This window comes from Poecilia latipinna, unplaced genomic scaffold, assembly GCF_001443285.1.
Source record: "Poecilia latipinna isolate Pla-1442-1.1 unplaced genomic scaffold, P_latipinna-1.0 Scaffold374, whole genome shotgun sequence".
Lineage (NCBI taxonomy): Eukaryota > Metazoa > Chordata > Actinopteri > Cyprinodontiformes > Poeciliidae > Poecilia > Poecilia latipinna.
This window is the reverse complement of record NW_015112990.1, coordinates 77,433-103,753: the sequence shown is the minus strand read 5'-3', so window position 1 is coordinate 103,753 and position 26,321 is coordinate 77,433. Positions and strand designations below refer to the sequence as shown.

Genomic DNA, 26,321 nt, shown 5'->3' with positions numbered 1-26,321 from the left:
TGGTTCATACTTAAAGTAATTTTAGCATCTAGCAATAATTTTAGGAATAGTTATCGCTCATTACCGATCAGGTCAGAATATTCGCTTTTTAACACCTTCAAAATGTAACTGGAATCTTTAATTATCAAGTTAGTATAAAATTGTGTATAAATCCAAGCAAATCGCATCTCAACCTGATGAAATAACGTTAAAATGTCAAAGTTTGTTTCTCTAAATTCTCCTTTAGGCATTGCTAAAGAAAACCAACGTGATCAACATTATTATGAAGAGACTTTGAGACCAGAGTAATCTTTTCAAAGCAAATGAAATTAAGTAATGTCTATAAAGACTTGTCAAGCTGTGACGCTTGAACACATCTGTCAGTTCCTAAACAACCCCATCATTTATCCAACCTGATCCCTCTATTCAAGCTTCTTGTGTCATTTAAACTCATTTACAATGACTAGCAAACTCAGGGTGTAATTACCAAACTTCCCAACATCATGACGGCACTCCCAAACAGCAGGAGCCGCTGGGGACCGTACTGCATGATGCACGGCTGAAACAACTCCACACCGGAGTCACATGAGTCACGCAGCAGCAGCAGCCGCCGCGCAGAGGGGGCCGATCGCACCATAAAACCTCCAGATTATAGACAGAAAAGCAGCCATGAGGCCTTTAATGTCTTTGATTTGAGTAATGAGGGTGGAGCATGAAACAGAGGCCGTGTCTTTCTGTCTCCGACTCTTTAATCTGGCTGTGGTTGGATGCAAACAGCTTGCAGGGATGAAGTTTGAGGAAGATCAAAGAGAGAAAAAGTTTCTCTCCAAAGGCTTGAAGTGAATGAACAGAGAAGTTGAAAAGCATTAGCAGACCTGGAAGGCCACCAGCATCAGAACCTGGATTTAAATGTCGAGACCGAGTCGGATAGTCGGGTTGGCCAAGCCGTGTCCACATTCTGGATCTCAAACTCCTTTCGCTTTCAGAGCTCAAACTAACCACTGCTGGCGATTAAATAAGACGCTCGAGTGAAACCGGCATCCTGGAATTTACTGGAGCCGAGCGAAACAGAAAAACAGCAAGCAGGAAGGGAAATGGGTTTAAACAGAACATAAAATTTAAATACAGATGATTAATGATGAACAAATCGCAGCAGAAATGAGAACCAGGAGCCACAAGGGATTGGAGCAACCCGGGCCACGCTGCCCTGTCATTACCACACAGACATCTGGCATGACGTCCTCGCAACAAACACCCAGCAGCGCTTAGCCCCGCATGACCTCACCCCGCCGGTTCCCAGGCCATGTCGTCATCAGAACCAGACCCGCCATGTGGGGAGGAAGAGGAGGATGAGGGAAGGAATCATGAGCTTTTCATCATGCAGAGAGCGGCAGCTTCAGATATTTTCTGAGCTGATGCAAACATCTGTTATCCGACATTTGGTCCGTTTTACATCCTTAACAAGGTTTGACACAAACCTCAGATCATAACAAGGATCAGTTTCTTTCTTTCAGAGAATCCTTTTGAGTTTCTGACATGTTTTAGTCTTTGGATTTCAGCAGAGTCAAAACATTTTAGGGTCAAACAATATGCATCTGACCAATTAAAACTAAAGAAGAAAAACTATTTGTTTGGTCTGAGTTCAGTCAATCAGTGGGGGGAAAAAAAAAGTATGAGAAGAAAAAGCTGTTTGTAGCAGAGCCAGGCTGCAGGAGGCTCACCACAGTAACTATCAGCGAACATCTCAGTAAACCACCCCACACACACACACACACACACACACACACACACACACACACACACAGCGGGGGTTTGTGAGCACAGACAACATGAAGCATTCCTCAACCTCTTGGCAAGAAAAATCTTACCACAGGTCTTAGCGTTATCTCTATTTATTTACTCTGGCCTGATTAGAAGATTATAAAACCAAAACAGCTCAACTCAGATAGTCATTTTGTTTTTGTGTATTAATTGGGGTAAAGCACCGACGTCAGAAAGTATAAGATTGGACATTTTAAAACTCATTGAAAAAAAAAAAAAGCTGATTGAAAGATAAACAGCTGAGATTGGTCCAGCTGCAGACAGCTCAAGTCTTCTTCATCCTTTATCATCTTCTTATCAGATTGATAATTAACCAAATGTAAAAACAGTGACGGCATCAAACCCTGCGTCACGTCTGCCACCTCTCCAGAACATTTACAGGTGAGAGACAATATTCCCCACATTAAACGCACAGGAGACGGGATGACAGCAAGTCGGCCTCATAAAACCAGGAAGGTCTGCAGTGAAATGACAGGTTGTCAGGTGATGACAGGGACGTGACCGAATGCTCTCCTCCGCCCTCAGAACCAAAACCCAACTTCCACCCGCCTCAGCAGCACACGCTGCCGCTTGTTTGGAGGTAATCCACTGCAATTCGGTCAAAACTGTCCTTTTTATGGGTCGTTCAGATTAAAAGGTCAAAAATATCAAGACAGAAATTGTTCAAATCATAGTTGTGAAGACGTTATGATTTTTAAAATACATTTAAAGTAACTAAGATAAAGAAGCATTTAATGAAGCAGTTTTAGTTTTGTAACGATTCTGTTTGATTAATTGTTAAGTATTGTGATAATGTTTTAATTTCTAACAAAATATTCAACATTTTAGAGTTTAGACTAAACTCAGCATTCACTTTACATCTCACTATCCTTAGCAAACAAATTAGCAAGGCTGCTACAAAGCTAGTTAGCATAGCATATTTAAAACATTTAGTTTGGAGGCAGTTTTTGCCAATACTGTAAATGATATTGCTATTAAGTTTTTATTCTTTTATATTTTTCTATAAAACAATGAAAACTTAATTACAAGCTAAGAATGTTACAAAGCCAAGTGGCTAAGCTAATGTTTTAGCTCGTAAAAAAAAAAGAAAACAGAAGAAACAAACTCTTTCCAACTGTGTTTCACAGTGTTTTTGCTCCATATTACACTCATTTACTACTAGAGAATCTTCATTTCAAACAAAATCATAAGTGAAAATCAGATGCTAATTTGGTTAATGTAGCATTGAGCACCTGCTAATCCCAAGGCTAACTGCTAGCATAATCCTAAACTGTATTCAGTAATATAATCCCTGACTATTTACCAGTGTGGCTGAGAACTTTATAGGCTGCTTCCTTTGTCATGTTTGTCACATATTTAACCAGTCAGCCTAAATTAGCAGCCAAACCACATAGCTTAGCAATTACACCAATTACAAAGCTAATTAGCATTTTATGCCGTTGCCATACTAATTGTACATGAGACTGTTTTCTATACACTTAAATGTTTGTTTGTTTCCAACAGAAAGTCAGAGGTTAAGCCCAAGATGTTTAGCAAGGTCAATTCTCCTCCAGAAGGATATTTCTGGTTGTATTTCAACATATTTCACATTGTTGCTTTGGTGGCTTTAAACAGTTTATAGTAACCGTTTGGCAAGCAGCTCATGTTTTTTTTAACCACAATATTTTTTGTAGAGGCTGCATGAAATGCATAAAAAGCCAAACTGGACAAAGTAATGGAAAATACATTGGGCAGAAACAAACCTGAATCATCCTTTTACAAACAGCAGAGAAGATGTTCATTTTTTCCTGTATGCACTAAATGTTTAACGTTTCTTCAAAAGCTACTAAACTTGAACCAGAGTGAAACATTTCTCCCACAAACAAGGATTGAAAATAGAAGTCAACTTTTAAACAATATGCTGAAGCCAATTTCTGCTGGCATAACTTTTTACATATAGGGCACAAAATGTTAAACACGTCGGGTGAAAATCTGACAAAAGAACCGATTCAAAATTTACATGATTAAAAAAATATTGTCATTCTCATTGCTGAGTTTTGATCACTTCCTTAGGTTGAGGAAGACAAAACATGTCAGGTTTTTTAGAAGAATAAAACTTTTATAGGAGGCAAAAAAAAAAAACTTAATTAGGAAGTACAAGGTTTCCTGAAGCTGGTCCTTGAGGTGCACCGTCCTGCTGGGTTTAGGGGTTTTCTTGATCCAAAACAACATATCTGAAGTGGTGGGTCATCCAGGTTTTCCAGAACTTTGTGACCATCAGGTCTGAGCCTGGAGGCGTTGGACCAGGAAAACATCCACAACCGTTCCGGGGAAGGTAGGGTCACCAAATAATGATCCATGTAAACCTTTTTATGGGAAGCTGTTGCAGATAATCTCACTCATAAAACACAGATGTGTTTTGTCTGGACAATTTCAGACCTGACCGCAGGACACACAGAAACAACTTTTTTTTTAACACTTATCAAGAATGAACAATAATTTATCAGTTTAGTGTTTCCCTAAAGAATGAAACAAGCGACATTTGTTCTTGATGAGGCTCCAGCTCTGAGGCATTAACCAAAACAAAGAAAGTGTCTGTTCAGAGAGCTGGTGTGTGCTGGTCGGTAAGTCTATATCCTGCCTTCTCTCAGGTTACCTTTCCAGCAGCAACACTGGGCCCAGTGTCTCCAACACACTCACAGCTCCGCTCTGCTGGCGTGAGAGTCCTGACAACAATGAAAGACTAACGCGTTTTTACCTCGTTTATATGTTAAACAACAGAACAGAGCCGCGGTAACCCGCTCCACCCGACACACGACTTTACGTCTCGGTTTTTCAGCCCGGTCACACCTCAGCAAGGCTTTTGGAAAACGTCCCGCAAGCTCAGAGAGGAATGTTGCTCAGCTTTGCCCTCAGGACCTTAGAAATGCCACCGGTTCAATTCAAGTCCGCACACTTTGAATCATAAGGAAACAGTTAAGTTTAAATAAATTTGAATAAACAGAGACGGGATCTTTCTGAGAGCCCGAAGCAAACTTGTAACCAAACCCAGCAGAACACAGAAGGGATGAGGGCCATTTGTCAATGCTTTGTGCAGTAATGGCTTTAATTGTGTCCCAGCACAAGGCTTCTTTCAGCGAGAGCAACAACCTGAAAGCTGTTAAGACTTTTCCCTTAAAATGAGCCCTTTGTTCAGATGCCACTTTAATTTGTCATAAAACCAGCCGTCACGGTGGGCATCGAGCAGATCGTACCCAGACCTGTTTATCAAGTTCAGCTTTTTATTTACTCCAGACCTTCATTTGAGCGGCCTGTGTTCAGATCTGGTTGCGATTATTGATCTGATGGCAATTATGGAATAAAGGAGCGCTGCTCGTCTCGGATCAGGATCTGGGCCACCCATGCTCGCAGCATGTTCTACCAGCCAAAATTACAAATAAAGAGCCATAAATACAAAGCTGCCTGCGTTTTTTTTTAACTCAACAGAAGAGGTAAGATGGAGCAAACGGAGCCAAGAGGAGAACATGTTTTAGCAGGAGGAAAAAGAGCTGCGAGCTTTCAGAGTGTGAGAACACGGCCAACACAAACACTTCTGTCAGCCGTGACTTATGGAGACGGAGCGCTTCAAAGATTCAGGGCAGATTCTGCATATTAATGGCTTCAATTCCCATCAGAACGCAGAAAAACTATTTATGACGTTTGGAACGCCACGCCGTTTCACTCTGCCGCGCTGGAAAACTTCGTCATGTAACCGATCCAGACCGAGTCGTCAGAGAAAACGTTTAAATCTTTTCCATCTGAACCGCACTGAAAACCAAACGAGATGCAAAATGCTGGCAACCAGCTGGAGCAGGGCTTCACAAAACTATTATTCTGATTATTCAAAAAAAAGGCATATTCTGCAAATTTTTCATTAAACTAAATCTATTAAAAGATGCGACAACATTTTATATTATGAAATGCAACCTATGTAGTAAACAAAGCGCCTGCAGCCAAATTCTTCTAAAACATTTCTGCTGGACTTGAAGCTAAAACTGCAACTTGAGTTCAGAGTAAAACATAAGAAAAACGTTTCTCAGATGCAAAATGTATTTATTGTAAAGTTTTGACTTAATTGCTGCTCTGTCAGCAAACTGACGTTTTTCTGAGTCTAACGACTTATTACTTACAGAGTTGAATTGATTAATGACAAATCTGATTAATTGTCCCAAACTGGACAGACTGTTTCACAACACAAATATTGCGTTTCAGAAACGCATAACACAGGCCTAATTCTGAAAACTGACAAGAAAATGGCTTCAACCAGAGATCTGTCAGCTGAAAACAATAAGAGGAAGACATTACTCCGTTAAGAAGGTGATTTACAGAGTGAGGAGAAAGGAGGTTTAAATTTGAAGAGTTTACGGCAAGACGGAGCGAAGTCGACGTCAGGATAGAAAACTCAAGATTCACAAGAAAAATGGAGAGAAACTGGATCAACTGGGGAAGGTTTGATGAAGAGGAGACGACCGAATGGAAACATCTGCAGGCCGGAGGAAAGCAGCACATCTCCAGGCACCGACGATCTGGGGCAACGTGTTGGTGAAGCTGCAGCGCATCGTTGCCTCCACAGGAACAGCAGATGTTCACATTTTCCTCATTCCACCAATCTGAGGTAAAAGTTCGGTGATGATGCAACGTCCCTCTGACTGAAGAGCAGCCCAACATCCCTCAAGTCCTGAATATTTATGACTCAAGTTAAAGGAGCCTCCGTTCAGCAGAGCTCCTTGTTGGCCAACATAAGACGACGTTCGTCCCAATTGACGTTTTCAATTAAAGTTTTTTCGCTACGTCTCTTTCTAGGTGGTCCTTAAACTCGAGGTCCATCCGAGTTTCATAGGTTTTGGACGAGGTTCTGTTTTCTTTGGATCAGTTTATCACGTTTCAAAATCCGGAACAATATTAAAATCAACTTTTCACCATCTTCCTCAGGCATGAGCTACATTTTAACAAAATCACAATATTAACATGGCGACTTTGGTTTTTTCCATCTTGATTTTTGCTACAAAAGTTAAAACAATAACTAAAAAGATGGACAATTGTCCTTCAAGAGTAGCAGTCTGCATGGGAATGAAAAAAGGAAAAAGATGCAACATCCAAACGTCCAACAGCAGAAAAAGGTCACAAAACGACTCAACTGAATTATAAAAACATGAAAGTTGTATTTTTAAAAGTAGACGTGCATTTGAAGTAGAAGTATTTGCTTTGCCAACAAGAGAAAAATCAAGAGAACATCCTCGTTGAATGTGGTTCTTCATCTTCAAAAATCTGCATGTTGATCTAGATTAAAGTTTGACAAGCTGCTCCACAGAGCTCGACTCGCCTGAATTTAGAAACATTCACCAAGCTTCTTACTTTTCTCTCAGGCTGCGGACCAATCACATAATCCAATAAAACATCGTTTATGTTCCCATTATGGTAAACGTGCTTCAGATTTAAATCGTTCCACCACAGACCGAGATCCAGCTTCCGATCTTTCCGCAGATGTTCCTTCTCACATCTTTGAGCGGTACCTGAACGCATCACGAGGGAAACGCCACTCTGCTGCAGCCAATCGGCGGCGTTGCTGGGACAACAGGTGGAATGTCCTTCACTTCTCACAGACCTGAGAGGCTTTTCTCTGCATTTGTTATCAATTACTCCTGTGTGTGTGTGTGTGTGTGTGTGTGTGTGTGTGTGTGTGTGACGTATGGCTCGTCTCTCTCCCCTCTAAGAGATTACAGCAGCAAACACATTAAATAAAACTATGGAAAAAAAAGTTAATTTCCCTCCCGTCACCCCACAAAAAAAAAAACATAGTAATAATTTTTAAATCTCAATTTTTCTAGGGAAAAAAACAAAAAACCTTGAAAATTTCTGAGCTCCAAAAATCAAATTTCCAAGTTGCAGCTTCATCTATAAAACACTTAAATTTGAAAAAACACCTCAATCAGAAATAAAAAAACTTTGACAAAAAAATAAAAAAAATTAGATTAATCTCATTTTCTAGAAAAAAAAAAAAAAAAGTGAAAATTTCTGAGTTTGAAGAGTCAAACTTCCAACTTTACAAGATCAGAAATTTCTCAGGTTTTTTTCTATGATATATTGAATAAATCTTAAAATTTATGAGGAAATTTAAGATCAAAAAGTGGCAGAAATGTACTTTTTCCCTTCTTCCATTACTACAATGGGCCGGATACGGACTTGTAAAACTCAGTTTAAGTGAAGAAACGGAAATGATCCCTTCTGCGCTGGATGGAAGTCCAACCACTCGTCACATGCTGATGTGATGATGCAACATGATCAGAGTCAGTATCGTTGAAACGGCACCCATTCATTCATTCATTCGTTCATTGTTAGCATTGGAGAAAAGCCAATTCCCACTTCACACCTTCCAGACAACTCGGCTGTAACCTTTTACCCTACAGAGTACTAAGGCCAGAAGAGTTTTTCTGTTTTTAATTGAGATTAAACTCAAAATACCAGAATTCAATATTACCAGAAGTTGTAAAATTACTTGTGTGTAGAAGTAATAAACTTACTACTGCATTCTTTTAATAATGACTTTATTCTCATATTTTGATTACATGATTTCTCGTATCACCACAACTTTCCGAATATGAATTCGCCTCCAGCTTTATTCTCGAATTAGGATTTTTCTCATATCATTATAACTTTGTCATGCGACTTTCTCTCATAGTACGACTTTTTTCCCCTCAATATGACGCATCTTTTTGTAGGACTGATTTCTCATTACTTTTTTCTCGTAATTGAATTTTTTTTCTTTAATGTCCCCAATCCTCTGTTGGATGCCCTAGTGGCCAGGGGTGGTAACTGCAACGCAGGAAAACCAAAATGTTCAAATTGTTCATCTAAGCAGCTTCTGATAATGGGCTGATGGTGCATTCAAATGACGATGCCAGGTAGGAAATATATAAAAAACTTTAGTCACAAAGAATTAAGAATGACAAAAAACTAAAAAATTCAGACTATACCAATCTGGAGGTTAAAATCAGTTTTTAAAGAAAGTTTTTTATGGGGTTATATTTTTAAAGTTATGTCAGAAAAATTCCCACAATATAATGTAGGGAGAAAAAAAGAGATAATTTGTAAAAACTAGTGATTCATAAATGCTCTGGGAGTTTTTCTACAGTTCTGAAATCAGGCTGAGCAGCTGAATGAAGGACGCAGCTAGCCGACCGCCTGCGCTCCGATAATCTCCGTTTCCAGATATCAGAGGCTGAAACCAAGCCCAACGATGACATCACCTCTCATTATCAGCACCAGTAGCGATAAAGATCCAACTCTGACACAATCAGAGATTAAACCGTCTTAGAGACAAACAGATAAACACCAGGAGAACGTGATGGGAGTCTGAACTTCCTGAAACCAGCAGGGTGAGCTGAGGAACGACTGTTTACACACGGCGCCATGGCAACGGCAAGCCGAAAGAGCAACTCTACGTGTGTGTGTGTGTGTGTGTGTGTGTTTGGTTTCTGGTTGAGGACGGGAGCAGCCGGACGGACGCTTGGTTAATGTATCACAGAAACCGAAGGAGTCCAAACTAAAAAGAGTTTCAGGAAAAATGAAAGGAACTGCTGTGCAAGTGGCCTAAACAAAGTCCAGATCCAAACAGAAACAGAACAGAGTTCATTTACCTGCAAAATGATGGAATAAAGAAAAATGTCCTAAATGGAGAAACAAAACACAAAAACAGTCAAGCAAATTAAATCAGCCTTAGCAAGACAAAGATTTATAATGAAAACAACCAACAAAAATAAATTGGCTGCAAGCGGCTCGTTGGACCATTTCCATAGAAATGACTCTTAACTTGGGTAAAAACTGATACTTTTAAATGTACATATAAACAACAAATGTAGCTTTTTTCCCCATGGAATAATTGCATTTGATTTCTGAACCAGAATGTCACTAAGAGTGTCAGCAACATGTTTTAAATCAAAGTTTCTTGTCATCAAGTTAAAAACAGAGTTAAATACATTTTCCATAAAAATCAACATCCCACAGAAACTAATGACTATATTCTCATAATTAAACAAATTTTACTTTGTTGTGCAACTCTCAGAATGGATGATGGAAATAAAAAAACCTTTTTGAAAACATGTTCTGTTATTTCCTTTCTAGAAAACGCATTCAGTTTTTAAGTCAGGCCTAAACGACTTTCATTGTGATTAAATAAACTTTGCAGAAAATCTAAACAGCCTGAAGGTTAAAAACAAACTGCAGGACAGAACAAGATTGGAAGAGTAAAAGACTAATGTTGTACATGAATACAAATCCTGCAAAATGCCAAGAACACTGCTGCATAAGGAAACAAAGTAAGGCAAGATAAATTGGAAAAAAAAAAAAAAAAAAAAAACAATTTCCGTTTTCTTTATCTTCTCTACCAGAAACTGGACGACAAAAGTCTTCAGATTCGTTATTTGGTCCCAACTAGCCACAGAGACGTCATAATTCATTTTGTCATTTTTATCAGTTTTGGATATTTAAAATGTCTTGCAGTGTTAAATATTCATTAGAATTTAAAGTTTATTGATATTATGCTATTATCACTATATTTCTTGCAAATGGCCTCAAAACAGTATTATCGTTCATCTCAAAAACGTCTAAATTTATCATCCAGAAACATTTGTTATTGTGACACGCGTAGCAAAATATGTCATCTTTCTGTTGAAAGCAGCAGAACAGATTACAAACATGAGCTCATAAAACACTACGAATCGACAGCTGAGCGCTTCAGATCCTGTTGGGCCTGTTCTCAGAGCGCTAACCGATTCCTGTCGTTCCAGACAGACAAACACTTTCACATTAACAGATAAAATAAACTCTCCTCACTGAGCCAGAAAGGAAACCTGACCCCGACATAATGTAATGAGCAGTGATGAAACAGGGAAAAACCGAACAAACCCCGTTTGCATACCACAGTTATTAACACACGTTATTTAGCAATCAGAACCGAAGAGAGAGCTAGACGTGGCTCAGATGGAGGAATGAGGGAAAAATCAATCATTAAATATGTAAATTTGATGTTTGAATCGACGGCTGGGAGTAAATGAGGATTATCTAGTTCAGAGTTTTGGTTCAGGGTCAGTTCTCAATGATTTTAACGACCAGCTGGGACGGAAAAATGAAACACTCAGCAGGAAAAACTGATATCTTCTGCAGGAATTTGTTAAAAGTAAACAACTTAATGTGACAAATGCTGCAGCAAAGGTTGATTTTTCCGATGAGATCAACTCAGCCATGATGCAACAGAGGCCTGACGACACACCCGCAACACAACCTGCTGCTGGCAGGGATCCAGGCAAGATTTCACAATCAGGAAGGTTCTTCCCACACATTTACGGGTTTTTTTCTGGGAATCCTGTAAACTTTAGACATGTTCTGCTTTTTAAAGCTCTGCAAATACAAACCAAAAGGAGTTTGTTTTCCCACTGAACACAGGACGCCTAAACGCCTCATTTACAGCCCAGCCAGCGTTTCTGATACTCCTGTTCATCGACCATGAAACTTTCATTTGAAGCCCCAAGAGGAGGCAGTTTGGCACGTCTCAAACAAAATCTCCCTTAAATGCCAATTTTCACCAATTAGTGGGGCAGACAGACCGTTGAGGCTTTTCTTAAAGAGACAGGAGCAAAAAAGACATTTATTCAATAAAAAGAAAAATGTGTTCAATTCAAATGAGAACTAGCTAAATGAGTTTTATGTCCGTCAGGTAAAGGTGCAGATTATTGCAGAGGTTTCTAAAGCTGGGGGTCGGAGTCTGTTTGTGGGCGAAGAAACATCAAGTTTTGGGTCTTTACCCCCAAATATAACGATCAGAGCTTCAGACCAGTAATCAGCAGGAGCTGAGCTGGTTTTTTAATTGGACAGCCAGCTGGTTGGAAAGTAAAAATCAAAACCTGAACAAAGGCTGCAGAATCTGAAAGTTCTAATTTCCCAGCAGACACTGAAGGCAACACTGAGTGAATCTTACAGGCAGGACTCAGAGTTATTCCTCTGAGTGCTTCAAGTTTTATTAGACTGAAGACCAGGGGCCTCTAAGAGGGGCTTTAAACCGCAGCTAACTGCTAACAGATCCAAGATCAGACCGATAACTACTGGTACCAATAAACCCAAACTGGTCCAGTACCAGTGTGTCCTGATGCCAGTAAGTCCAAACTGGTCCAGTACCAGTGTGTCCTGGTGCCAGTAAGTCCAAACTGGTCCAGTACCAGTGTGTCCTGGTGCCAGTAAGTCCATGTATATTTCTGGTCTACATGTTGGATCCATATTTTAAAATCAGTGATAGTCCCTCATTGTTTACTCCATAAACGTTTAACCAGCTTCATCAGTGAAACTCGTGTTAAAACTGCTGCTGGTTTGAACTAATTGATCAGTAAATATTGGCTTTGCCACATTTACAATCACATCCGACTGAGCGAACCGTCAGGAAGGTGAACGCTGCAGCGACCAGGGTGGGCAATATTTGATTGATGAGGCCATTACAGCGTTTCCGTGGCGATAAGGACGCTGCGCGTGTAACGAGGAACACCAATCGTAGAAACTGAGGAGAGCTCAAACAGCAGCTCATCATAAATTGAAGCAGAGGCAACAAAACGTGACGTTATCTGCAGAAACAAACGATTACCGGCCGATCCTTTCAGAGAAAATTTTATTTGCCGTTTCTGTTTTGTTTATTTAGCAAATTTAAAATCCATTTTCAGTGTTAAATGTTAATTTGAATTTAAAGTTTATTGATCTTTAGAAATGCGTTCTTGCACCGTTATCGTTATTATGCCATTACTATAATATTATTTATAGTAAGATCACTACAAAATGATATTAAACCATAATATCGTTAATTGCAATAACTTCTGGACGATAAGCAACATTTGTTAAATTTTGAATAAAAAAATGTTGAAGTAGTTAAATGAAAAGTTGCCAATTTTTTTCATCCAATTACTCGTCAGAATAGTTAATTAGTAAGATAATCGTTATGCGCAGCCCTACTTTAAGCACATTTCTAATTTAAGAGAGATTTTATCGTGTAGCTGCAGCACGTTCAGCTCTGCTCCCACTCAGTCATTTCCTCTCCTGTGGTGTGGAAAACCAAAATGAGCGCACACCACTGTTTTACGCCTCTGAATGCGCTGTGACCTCTCCTCCCTCCCGCCGCCAGCCCTCAGAGGTGCAGCCAGCAGCTTTCCTTCTCTCCCTCTGAACGCGCAGTGAAAGCTGGGAAGTCCTCTGAGGAAGAACGACTCCTGAGGAAACGTCAGTCGACGCTTCGCTCTGAACTCAGAGGAAAAGAAAGGCTGCAGTATTCATGAACTTTCTGAAAAGTTTTTACAGCCAACTTTAAAACCCGTCAGCGGATCGGCACCACCCTCCTGAGCCAAACCGATGGAGAGAATCCAGCAGCTTTCTGAGAACATTTCCAAGTAATGCAATGATAGCAGCATCTTCACAGGTCTGCCTAAAAAGTTAGAGATGGGCAGAGAACCCAAAAACTGTAATCAAGTAAAAGTTAAAGTTCCCAGCCAAGAAGTTATTCCAGAGTAAAAGAGTATTTGGTAAAAAGTCTACTCAATTACTGACCAAATATCAATCATTTAATATCCAAATTATGTGGAAATGTTGGTATTTTATATGACAATTCTTATAAGTAACAAACAACAAAAATCAGGAAAGAGAAAATGTTTCCAAACCAGTTAATGAAACTTTAATAGAAACTGCAGGTCTGTGTCTGGTGAATATTTGGTTAAAACATGTTTGTTTTCATTCAGTGGGTAGAAAATCCAGAAGTTTTACTCAAGACTAGAGATACTTTATAATAAAATTACTCAAGTAAAAAGTACAGCATAGGAAAAATAAAAGAAAACTAAAAGTAATTTCTCAATAAAAGTTACAAGTACAGAAAAAAGATTAAAATGAATTAAAACGCATAATTTCCATGAACAGCTACATTCATAAAGGACCGCCATGTTTTTGGAGGAATGTTAAAACTTCTCCATGATGCTAATCAAGTCACACAGTTTTCAACACAAACCATGCTTGACGTTTTTTTGTTTGTTTTAACAAATTCATTGTAATTTTTTTCTGTTATCTTTTCTGCCTGTCCGTCACAAAATCCTTGCTTTCGTAACAAATCTAACTTTTGGTTGAAAAGTTGACACTTTTTCTTGAAATGGCTGCCATCTATGTTTGTCCACTTCAGGATGACCAGCTCCCCCTGCTGGATGGAGGCCAAACTACAACACTAAGCGGAGGTCTTACCGAACGTTACAAGTTGATGATTTTCACTAATTTTAATCTAATAAACCATTAATCGACAATTAACCTCAAGTCGATTAATTGTTTGCATCGCTAATACTAATACATTTTCCATACCTTTGTTTCACTTGATGACATTTCAGCATATTAATTTTCTTACAGGTTTTTGACGTTTCCACTTTAAATCTTAGAAACATGGAGGTCCGATCAAAGGACAGGAAGACACACCCGGTGAAGCCCGGAGGCGGCAGGAGGTGAATCAGCCTGTTGACTGAAGGCGAAGATGTTCAAACAACTCAACCCGAGTGTTTGCTAAGAAGTGAAAGGGGGTTTGAATATTATAATGGGCTGCTGGAAGCATTTTATCTTGCGGTTTGAATGCCGGCAGACCGGGAAGCGGACTACAACACAAGGCATTCTGGGTAAGAACAACCAAAACAAACGAGTTAGCTTAGCACTAGCGGGAGAAAAGACTTAAAAAAAAAAACTAAAAACAAAAGTCAAATCCGCCATCCGCTAAAATCTGATGCCACTCATCTTTTGTTTACATTTCATGAAACAGGAAGTTGCACTCAGTGTCTTCTTCAGAGGTTTTGGTGTCGACTCTTTCAGTGGTTCCTGGTGCAGCGCCGCCACAGGCGGAGAGGGAAACAGGTTGCCCAAACGGTTCGGTTCGTTTGACTCTTCAATCCACTGCATATTTGTTTTTTCAAAATCATGGTTAACTCTACTTTCCGATCTTAACTCCTCCCACGCCACTCCCAGTTCCTTCCTGCCGACTCACGCCTCTGGTTACAGAAGGAGGAGACCCTCCACGAACTGAGAGGAGGATGAATAAAGAGAAGATGGATGTTTGCTCCTAATCCTGCAGGGCAGGCTTGGACAAATCTGATCCGCCGAGGTTTTCTAAAGAATCACAGCGAGTGACGAGCCGAACACCTCCAAACAAACTGGAGCAGAAACCAGTGAAAACCAGTAACCAGTGATATGCGTCCTGTAGAAACGCTTCGACAGAAACGCACCGATCTGGACATTTCCAGGCCAATATCGATTCAGGTTTATCTGACCTGCTGACTCCTGCTTTCTGTCAAAGAGGAGAAAATGCTTGTTAGAGGAAAATAATCTGAATCCAGCAGAAAACCGTAAAACAAACAAAAAAACCTGCGTCATGGTTGATGTTTTCAACCAGGGGGAGTTTATTAGTTTTTATTATGGCTGGGCAACAAATTGATTTCATCTATGAATTTCTTTTCAGCTTTTAGAGATGTACTTTTTGAGAAATCTGTATCTTTTTCCCACCAAAGCACTCCTTGGGTTTCCACAATTCATAGCGATGTCAGCACCCCCACTTGTTTTACAGTTTCTATGTATTTGCACTTTAAATTCAGGTCAGTTCTACAATGGATTAATATGTTTTTATGTTTATTTTAATTACAAGAATAAAAATCATACTATGAGAAGAATAAAGTAGTAATATTAGAAATCCAGCACAAAAAATAAAAATTAAGACGAGGAATGTCGAGCATCTTGTGAGGTTATACTTTGGTAACAGTTTTAGAGGTAATATTTAATCTTTCAAAATACCAACATCGTCTGTAGCAGGACTTTGAAACAATTATGTTTATTTCAATAAGATTCTGATAACTATAAGCTTTTTTCATTTTATTTTCTCATTAATAAAAATTATCATAGCCTGACTTTAATATTCAACCATCCAACTCACAGAAGGGAAGATTAAAATAAGAGCCACTTAAATTTTTTAAAATGGCAGTAAATATTTTCAAAGAAAAGAAAGCGAGCAAAAAAAAAAAAAAATTATTTTAAGCCATGTTGCCCAGTTTAGTTTTGATGCTTTAAACAGAAAATTCAACATTTAGATCAAAGGTGGTGAATCGGGCCGGTTCCGATCGCCAACAGTTGATAGGTGCTACTCTAAAAATAAAGAAACAAAATGATTGCGGTTTCTCTCCCACAGAAACTCAATGACCCGTCAAGAAGAGCTGCTAAAATCAGCTACTTTCATCGATTGTCCACCTGAAAGTTCCTGCATTTTCTGAACTCAGCATGAATGAAAACCCAGACAGCAGGTGTGCTTCATCTGCTGCTCCTTAACTCCACCCAGTCCTGGATCTACCAGCAATCATTTCTAATTTAAGACCTTTGATGCATCTCACCTCGAAGCAGGAAGGGTTTATCACCATCAGGTCTTAAAAAGTAAATTAAATCAAATAAACAGCTGCTGAGAGGATAACACTGATGCATCGATGGAGTTTATGAGCTTTAATTAATGAGGAAACCACATTAAAATCTGCGTCAAGTAATTTAAAAAAGAGATGAAACATTTTTAACCAGTAATGGGAGAAACTAAAGCTAAAGGAACTAACAAAACTTAAATATTACAGTAAAATTATGCTAATTAATGCTGAAGAGTTTGTTTTTCATAAAAACTAAAGTTAAAACTGAGGTGAATAAAGTACCAAAAATTTACTCACATAAGAGAAGCACCACTTCAACATATTTTTACTCCAGTAAAAGTAAAAGTCCAAGAAATTGCTAGAGTAAAAAAAAGTATTTAGTAAAAACTCTACTGAAGTACACAATTATAAAGTTGAGTGAAAGTTTTGATATTTAAAAGGACCAGAAATGACAACAAAAAAATAAAAATAAACTCTGGCAAAAAAAAAAAAGTTTCCAAATCAGTTTCTTTCATTGTAAAACTTCTGAAACTTTAATAAAAGCTGCAGCTGTGTGTCTGTGTCTGGTGAGTTTTTGGTTAAAACATGTTTGTTTTTCATTTAGTGGGTAGAAAATTCAAAAATTTACTCAAGTAAAAGAAGAAATACTTCATAATATAATTACTCAAGTAGATGTAGAGTTGAGTAATAACTAGTTACATCTTTTCGATTACATTTATTTGAGCAACTTTTGAAAAAAAAAATTTAGGAGCCTTTTTACTACACTACTTTTTACTTTAATGATTTTATTGAAGTATCTCTGTTCTCATTTGAGTAAATTTTCTGGATTTTCTACCCACTGAAGAAAAGAAAAAACAGGTTTTAACCAAAATCTCGCCAGACACAGAGACACACCTGCAGTTGTTAAAGTTTCCTAAGTTTTTTTTAATTATTATTCAAAGAAACCGATTTGGAAACATTTTCTTTTGCCTGATTTTGTTATTTTTTGACATATGAATTACTGTTATTTTGGTCCTTAAAATATCAAAATGTTCACTAAGCTTTATATTTTGGCCCATTGTCTGATTATGTAATATTAAATTATCGATAATTGATCCGTTACTCAGTAAACTACTTGTGTAAACTTTTTTGCCAAGTAATGTTTTACTTGAGGAATTTCTCTACTTGAGTAAAAATAAGTTGAAGTAAAGCTACTTTTACAACCCAAACTCTGGTTAAACATGAGGAAAGTTAACTTCCAGCCCCTCCCTCCCCTCCGGCTCTCCAGCCACCGGGGCTCCGCCAGCTTCCACCCCGCCCAGGCCGCTCCGTTCTCGGTCACTCACCGATGGAGACCAGCTTGATGTTCTCCCGCTCCAGGAACTCCAGCGCAACCGACACGTTCTCCAGCTTCATCTGCCTGAAGTTGGGCCTCGGGTGGTACTTTCGGTACATTTTCTTCTGGCTCAGGACCTCCAGCAGGGCGATGAGCCGCAGGCCGTCCCCCAGGTCCAGCTGCAGGTCCACGATCCGCTTGTTGACGCACTTCAGGTGCTCGTTGATCCAGCGGGTGAAGGTGTTCTGCTGGATCTTCTTCCACGGAGCGTCCTCCGCCAGGTCCTTCTCTGTGGCCGGCATGTCGTTTTCTTCTTTCCCCCCGCCCGGTGGGTTCGGTTCTGGTTCTGGTTGTGGTTGAAGTGTGAGTGAAGCCAGAGGTGTTTCCTCGGAGCCGCCGCAACTTGGTTTGAAGTCTTTGCCTCAATTCGGCCAGACTATACGGCTGCTGCTGCTGCGTTCACTGCGGCTCGGAAATTACAACTTCCTCTGACTCACCCAGATTTCTGTTACTTCATGGACATGTCACTTTCTCAGTTTGACATTAGAATACACCTTATTATAATATTAAAACTAACACTGAATTGATTTTTAGCATTTTGCAAGAATGAATGAATCAATTCTTTTGCAACAAATATACTCTTTTATATTTGATGTTTTTCCTTAATTATTCAATTCAGTTAAAATAAAATTTAAAAATGGAAAATATATCGAAGTTGTAGAGGTAAATGAACTAACACAAAAACAATACAATATAAAATGTGTATTGACATTTTAGTGTATAAAATTATAAATTCAAAATTGTCTTTGTAAACTTTGAAATGACTTTTGACTTAAGATTTAATTTCCCTTTAGGATTAATAAAGAATTTTTGATTTTTGAATTGCTCTAAAACAAGACATCTCATGTTTTATGTCAAAATTAACTTTGTAACTAACCTACACCACTATAACACACTTTTTAATTATTTCATAAAATTACAAATGTGTCAAATTAAACATTTATATATAAAAGTGTTTGAGTGCCAACATCCACCTAGGTTGAAATGTATTTTTTGTTTTTGCTTCTTCCTATTTACTTTTGTGAGTANTCCTGGTGCAGCGCCGCCACAGGCGGAGAGGGAAACAGGTTGCCCAAACGGTTCGGTTCGTTTGACTCTTCAATCCACTGCATATTTGTTTTTTCAAAATCATGGTTAACTCTACTTTCCGATCTTAACTCCTCCCACGCCACTCCCAGTTCCTTCCTGCCGACTCACGCCTCTGGTTACAGAAGGAGGAGACCCTCCACGAACTGAGAGGAGGATGAATAAAGAGAAGATGGATGTTTGCTCCTAATCCTGCAGGGCAGGCTTGGACAAATCTGATCCGCCGAGGTTTTCTAAAGAATCACAGCGAGTGACGAGCCGAACACCTCCAAACAAACTGGAGCAGAAACCAGTGAAAACCAGTAACCAGTGATATGCGTCCTGTAGAAACGCTTCGACAGAAACGCACCGATCTGGACATTTCCAGGCCAATATCGATTCAGGTTTATCTGACCTGCTGACTCCTGCTTTCTGTCAAAGAGGAGAAAATGCTTGTTAGAGGAAAATAATCTGAATCCAGCAGAAAACCGTAAAACAAACAAAAAAACCTGCGTCATGGTTGATGTTTTCAACCAGGGGGAGTTTATTAGTTTTTATTATGGCTGGGCAACAAATTGATTTCATCTATGAATTTCTTTTCAGCTTTTAGAGATGTACTTTTTGAGAAATCTGTATCTTTTTCCCACCAAAGCACTCCTTGGGTTTCCACAATTCATAGCGATGTCAGCACCCCCACTTGTTTTACAGTTTCTATGTATTTGCACTTTAAATTCAGGTCAGTTCTACAATGGATTAATATGTTTTTATGTTTATTTTAATTACAAGAATAAAAATCATACTATGAGAAGAATAAAGTAGTAATATTAGAAATCCAGCACAAAAAATAAAAATTAAGACGAGGAATGTCGAGCATCTTGTGAGGTTATACTTTGGTAACAGTTTTAGAGGTAATATTTAATCTTTCAAAATACCAACATCGTCTGTAGCAGGACTTTGAAACAATTATGTTTATTTCAATAAGATTCTGATAACTATAAGCTTTTTTCATTTTATTTTCTCATTAATAAAAATTATCATAGCCTGACTTTAATATTCAACCATCCAACTCACAGAAGGGAAGATTAAAATAAGAGCCACTTAAATTTTTTAAAATGGCAGTAAATATTTTCAAAGAAAAGAAAGCGAGCAAAAAAAAAAAAAAATTATTTTAAGCCATGTTGCCCAGTTTAGTTTTGATGCTTTAAACAGAAAATTCAACATTTAGATCAAAGGTGGTGAATCGGGCCGGTTCCGATCGCCAACAGTTGATAGGTGCTACTCTAAAAATAAAGAAACAAAATGATTGCGGTTTCTCTCCCACAGAAACTCAATGACCCGTCAAGAAGAGCTGCTAAAATCAGCTACTTTCATCGATTGTCCACCTGAAAGTTCCTGCATTTCCTGAACTCAGCATGAATGAAAACCCAGACAGCAGGTGTGCTTCATCTGCTGCTCCTTAACTCCACCCAGTCCTGGATCTACCAGCAATCATTTCTAATTTAAGACCTTTGATGCATCTCACCTCGAAGCAGGAAGGGTTTATCACCATCAGGTCTTAAAAAGTAAATTAAATCAAATAAACAGCAGCTGAGAGGATAACACTGATGCATCGATGGAGTTTATGAGCTTTAATTAATGAGGAAACCACATTAAAATCTGCGTCAAGTAATTTAAAAAAGAGATGAAACATTTTTAACCAGTAATGGGAGAAACTAAAGCTAAAGGAACTAACAAAACTTAAATATTACAGTAAAATTATGCTAATTAATGCTGAAGAGTTTGTTTTTCATAAAAACTAAAGTTAAAACTGAGGTGAATAAAGTACCAAAAATTTACTCACATAAGAGAAGCACCACTTCAACATATTTTTACTCCAGTAAAAGTAAAAGTCCAAGAAATTGCTAGAGTAAAAAAAAGTATTTAGTAAAAACTCTACTGAAGTACACAATTATAAAGTTGAGTGAAAGTTTTGATATTTAAAAGGACCAGAAATGACAACAAAAAAATAAAAATAAACTCTGGCAAAAAAAAAAAAAGTTTCCAAATCAGTTTCTTTCATTGTAAAACTTCTGAAACTTTAATAAAAGCTGCAGCTGTGTGTCTGTGTCTGGTGAGTTTTTGGTTAAAACATGTTTGTTTTTCATTTAGTGGGTAGAAAATTCAAAAATTTACTCAAGTAAAAGAAGAAATACTTCATAATATAATTACTCAAGTAGATGTAGAGTTGAGTAATAACTAGTTACATCTTTTCGATTACATTTATTTGAGCAACTTTTGAAAAAAAAAATTTAGGAGCCTTTTTACTACACTACTTTTTACTTTAATGATTTTATTGAAGTATCTCTGTTCTCATTTGAGTAAATTTTCTGGATTTTCTACCCACTGAAGAAAAGAAAAAACAGGTTTTAACCAAAATCTCGCCAGACACAGAGACACACCTGCAGTTGTTAAAGTTTCCTAAGTTTTTTTTAATTATTATTCAAAGAAACCGATTTGGAAACATTTTCTTTTGCCTGATTTTGTTATTTTTTGACATATGAATTACTGTTATTTTGGTCCTTAAAATATCAAAATGTTCACTAAGCTTTATATTTTGGCCCATTGTCTGATTATGTAATATTAAATTATCGATAATTGATCCGTTACTCAGTAAACTACTTGTGTAAACTTTTTTGCCAAGTAATGTTTTACTTGAGGAATTTCTCTACTTGAGTAAAAATAAGTTGAAGTAAAGCTACTTTTACAACCCAAACTCTGGTTAAACATGAGGAAAGTTAACTTCCAGCCCCTCCCTCCCCTCCGGCTCTCCAGCCACCGGGGCTCCGCCAGCTTCCACCCCGCCCAGGCCGCTCCGTTCTCGGTCACTCACCGATGGAGACCAGCTTGATGTTCTCCCGCTCCAGGAACTCCAGCGCAACCGACACGTTCTCCAGCTTCATCTGCCTGAAGTTGGGCCTCGGGTGGTACTTTCGGTACATTTTCTTCTGGCTCAGGACCTCCAGCAGGGCGATGAGCCGCAGGCCGTCCCCCAGGTCCAGCTGCAGGTCCACGATCCGCTTGTTGACGCACTTCAGGTGCTCGTTGATCCAGCGGGTGAAGGTGTTCTGCTGGATCTTCTTCCACGGAGCGTCCTCCGCCAGGTCCTTCTCTGTGGCCGGCATGTCGTTTTCTTCTTTCCCCCCGCCCGGTGGGTTCGGTTCTGGTTCTGGTTGTGGTTGAAGTGTGAGTGAAGCCAGAGGTGTTTCCTCGGAGCCGCCGCAACTTGGTTTGAAGTCTTTGCCTCAATTCGGCCAGACTATACGGCTGCTGCTGCTGCGTTCACTGCGGCTCGGAAATTACAACTTCCTCTGACTCACCCAGATTTCTGTTACTTCATGGACATGTCACTTTCTCAGTTTGACATTAGAATACACCTTATTATAATATTAAAACTAACACTGAATTGATTTTTAGCATTTTGCAAGAATGAATGAATCAATTCTTTTGCAACAAATATACTCTTTTATATTTGATGTTTTTCCTTAATTATTCAATTCAGTTAAAATAAAATTTAAAAATGGAAAATATATCGAAGTTGTAGAGGTAAATGAACTAACACAAAAACAATACAATATAAAATGTGTATTGACATTTTAGTGTATAAAATTATAAATTCAAAATTGTCTTTGTAAACTTTGAAATGACTTTTGACTTAAGATTTAATTTCCCTTTAGGATTAATAAAGAATTTTTGATTTTTGAATTGCTCTAAAACAAGACATCTCATGTTTTATGTCAAAATTAACTTTGTAACTAACCTACACCACTATAACACACTTTTTAATTATTTCATAAAATTACAAATGTGTCAAATTAAACATTTATATATAAAAGTGTTTGAGTGCCAACATCCACCTAGGTTGAAATGTATTTTTTGTTTTTGCTTCTTCCTATTTACTTTTGTGAGTAATAGTATAATAGAGAATTCAGGAGTATTATCAGCATAAAACATTTTAAAATGTGGGTAACACTTTATTTGAAGGGGGGTGAATAAGACTGTCATGACACTGTCATAAACATGACATAACACCTGTCATGTACACCAATAAGCCTTCATGAATATTTATGACTGTTGTCATAAAGCGTCATTCGGTAAATTATGACACTTTTAATACAAAGTTGACATTATTCAAAATGCCTTTGTTATGACAACTTGTCATTAACCAAGAAATCATTATTGATATAAATTTGTTATAAAATAATTACTGATTTCACTTTAAAAATTAGGTAACTTTATGTTATTAAAGGTAAAGTTTGAACAGTAATGATTTCTTGGTTAATGTCAAGTTGTCATAACAAAGACATTTTGAATAATGTCAACTTTGTATTAAAAGTGTCATAATTTACCGAATGACACTTTATGACAACAGTCATAAATATTCATGAAGGCTTATTCATGTTCATGACAGGTGTTATGTCATGTTTATGAAAGTGTCATGACAGTCTTATTCACCCCCTTCAAATAAAGTGTTACCAAAATGTGTTCTGATTGAAAATTTAATATGAAGCTTCATCACTGGAAAGGGGAAAAAACAAAACAAAAAGTCCATAAAGGCAAATTTTGCTTCAGTTTAAAAGAAGAAAAACCCCAGACTGAGTCATTATTGACCATCAATCTGCCTGGTTTCCTGTTTCTGCTGTTTCAGGCCCAGCAGATCAATAAAGTTTGATCTGATTGGCTTCGATCGATTCAGAACCAGATGAAGGTTCTGCCTCCTCATCACATTCAGTTAAATCAGCACTTCTGAGACAAATTAAAGTCAAAATGGAGTTTATACTGAAACCCCAGGAAGGGAAAACAGCAGAGAGAAAGAAAAGTTTGATTTTATTAATAAATATAAGCTTGATCATATTAATAAAAAAGAGGGAGCTGTTTATTTTTTAGAGAGTTTGATTTTTATAAGAAAGAGAACAATTTGGTTTATCAAAAATATAATAAAAATGTTTTAAGAAAAACATTGGGAACCGTTTGATTTTATTTAAGAAAAGAGGACAGCTTGGTTTTATTAAAAAGGTTTTTTTTTTCTTTTAATCAAAAAATAAAAATTAGTATTTAAAGAGAGGGAACTGTTTGACTTAATATTTTTTTTAAAAAGAGAAGTTTGATTTAGTTTGGTCTCAAGAGGATCAGTTTGACTTTATTAAGCTAAATGACAGAAAAGTTTGGTTTTATTAGGAAGAGAGAAGAGTTTGTTGTAAATAAAAAGAAGAGTTTGGTTTTATAAACCAGAACATGTTTTTATAGGGCTGACGTATTCCCTTTGTGCCGGCAGACGTAGGTTTATTGATGCGTCATCTCTAAATCCCGACATGTTTCAGCCGTCTCGTAAAGACGGATCCTCCTCCGGCTCCATGATTGATGCCGGATTGCCGTGCCGAGACGCCCGGGGAACAGGCGAGGACTCGGGTCTGGACCCGTCTCCTGTTCGGGTCTTCACCCGGTCTGCACTGTAAAAACTGAACGTCTCAGAGACTCTTTGTCCTTCGCTCATCAGTTTAAGAAACAGCCGAAGAAGAAAACAGAAACCCAAATTCACCAGGTTTCTGACTTCAGATAAAACTTTTCCACAAAACTGAGAAACCTGTTAAATTTTTATTAATTTAAAAAACACATTAAAACTCACTGGTTGCTGCCTTACAGAAGGAGAAAGAAAACTTTGACTAAACCATTGTAGCTCCATTCTTTTTTCAGGCGTTTTGCTGAAAATATGCTGCCATGTTTACCATTTAATTTAGGATATTTGTCCAAATATAGTAAATTATTTGGTACAATTCAATTATTAAATGTGACTTGAAAGGGACATTTAGTCATCGTGCTGCAAAAACGAGTTTCTAGAGCAAATATCTCCACAAAACTAACTTATGATTACATTTTCAGCAAGATAGAGGAGTTTGCTTTCAGCAAATAAATCTTCAATATTGATTAAATAGAAAAGGCAGATTATTACACTTAAAAATGTGTTATAACGGAAATAATCTACCAGTGGAACTAGTACGTTAAAAAAATTTAAGGAGTTATTTACTGAAAAGAAGCTTTATTAGATGGCTGAAAAGTTATTTGTAAGTTATCCAGTAACAGTCAGTCTTACAGCAAATCACGAGAGGCCTCTGACTGAAGACAGTCTCATTCTAACTGGTTTTAGTCCAAATCATGACTCTACCACTGCCGTGCTTCACAGTAGGTAAACAACCAAATATTTAATTTGGCCAATTATTCATTTAAAAATCATACAAAGTGATTTTTTTAAGATTGCTGCTTTCGATGCACTTTGAAATCTGGACTTTGGTTTTGAGCTTCAACAGAAAAGTTAACCTTGTTTTTGGAAACATTTCCAGTGAAAACACTCGTCTCAGTAAGTAAGAAGTGATTAAAGAGGCTGCAGGCAGGTTTGGTGGGTCAGCTTTGCTACAACTTTAATCCAAAAACATTTCTCTGCATATATTCAATAACATTTCTCTACAACAGCTCTCACCTCTCATAACTCTAAACAATCTCAACAAAATAAGTCTAGTCGCACGTCATTCATCAACCTTTTATTTTACAATTCTCTCTGTAACTTTAGTGTTTTTTCTTCAAACATCAGGAATATTTGTTCGCTGTCTTTTATTATTATTTATTAATTATTATTTGAATCGACACGGAGACGAGACAGATTAACACGGACGATGACGAACGTTGCCCAACGTGTGAACCGACACCCACCCACAGAGCTCGTTACTGTTGAAGAATAAAAAACAAACGTTCAGAGGCCCGGGCGCTACGAGTCGGCGGCCATGTTTGCTGCTTGTGACGCGTCTGGATGTGTTAAAAAAACAAAACCAGACGTTACGATTTGGTCTCAAACTGTCATAATTACGTTTATTTCTCTAATCCGACTTGAAAGTTAAATTTTCTCTAGAAAAACCATAGCAGGAAGCATTTTTTCAACGTTTTTGCTTTTGCTCAAATGTGACCAAAACTTTCTCGTTCTCTGATAAATTATGATCATCATGAAGATTTTCTGCTTTATTTGCCGAAATGATGACATCACAGCCCGACTCTCAGCACCGACGGGCCTCTGGTGGTCAAAATGTGTTTTTCTCTGCACACAAACTGCGGTGTTTGTTAGTAACATCAGAGGCACTTAAACCCCCCCGATTCCTGCGCCCCCTAAAAACAAACTAAAAACCAAAACAGAAAAGTAAAAAATATTAATCTGAATTTCAACAATTTGGCTTCAAGTTTTAACCCCAAATTTCCCAGAAGAAGAACAAAAACGTGGCGCCTCGGTGTGAACGCTGTCCAGTGGATTGTATTCCAGGCTGGTAGTGTTAACTGCTGAAGGAAATAACCAAACGTGGAATCATCTGCTCCAAAAACAAGAAAACAAAAACAGGAAATCTCTTCTTTTTTTGGAGTAAATGATGTAGACTTTTGATATAAATATCTGTAAATGTTTCAGTAGAGAAAAAAAACTTGAGCTGAAAGGTTTCACCTTCGGCGCTTCGTCACCCAGAGAGACCCGACCAGAAGTCAGAGAATAAAAATGACAGAACTCCAAAAAAATAAACCAGGAAGTATCCGAGTCCTCTGCAGGA

At 37.9% G+C, this 26,321-nt stretch overlaps 1 protein-coding gene and 1 long non-coding RNA gene across 3 annotated transcripts in view; one reads left to right on the top strand and one right to left on the bottom strand.

Moving 5' to 3' along the window:
- The window catches only part of flnba (filamin B a), a 59,987-nt gene extending 41,945 nt beyond the window's left edge, over positions 1–18,042 (bottom strand). Inside the window, exon 1 of one of the 2 annotated variants that reach the window (XM_015036602.1) lies at positions 17,591–18,042. In XM_015036602.1, the coding sequence (XP_014892088.1) occupies positions 17,591–17,882 (292 nt within the window). In that variant the 5' untranslated portion in view covers positions 17,883–18,042. The remainder of the gene's footprint in view (positions 1–17,590) is intronic. The other variant, XM_015036601.1, reaches the window with a different exon arrangement.
- On the top strand, positions 10,955–26,191 carry LOC106950008 (uncharacterized). The gene is made up of 2 exons (XR_001425511.1): positions 10,955–11,484; positions 25,131–26,191. It is a non-coding gene; the product is annotated as an uncharacterized LOC106950008 (long non-coding RNA).
- The last annotated feature ends 130 nt before the right edge of the window (positions 26,192–26,321 follow it).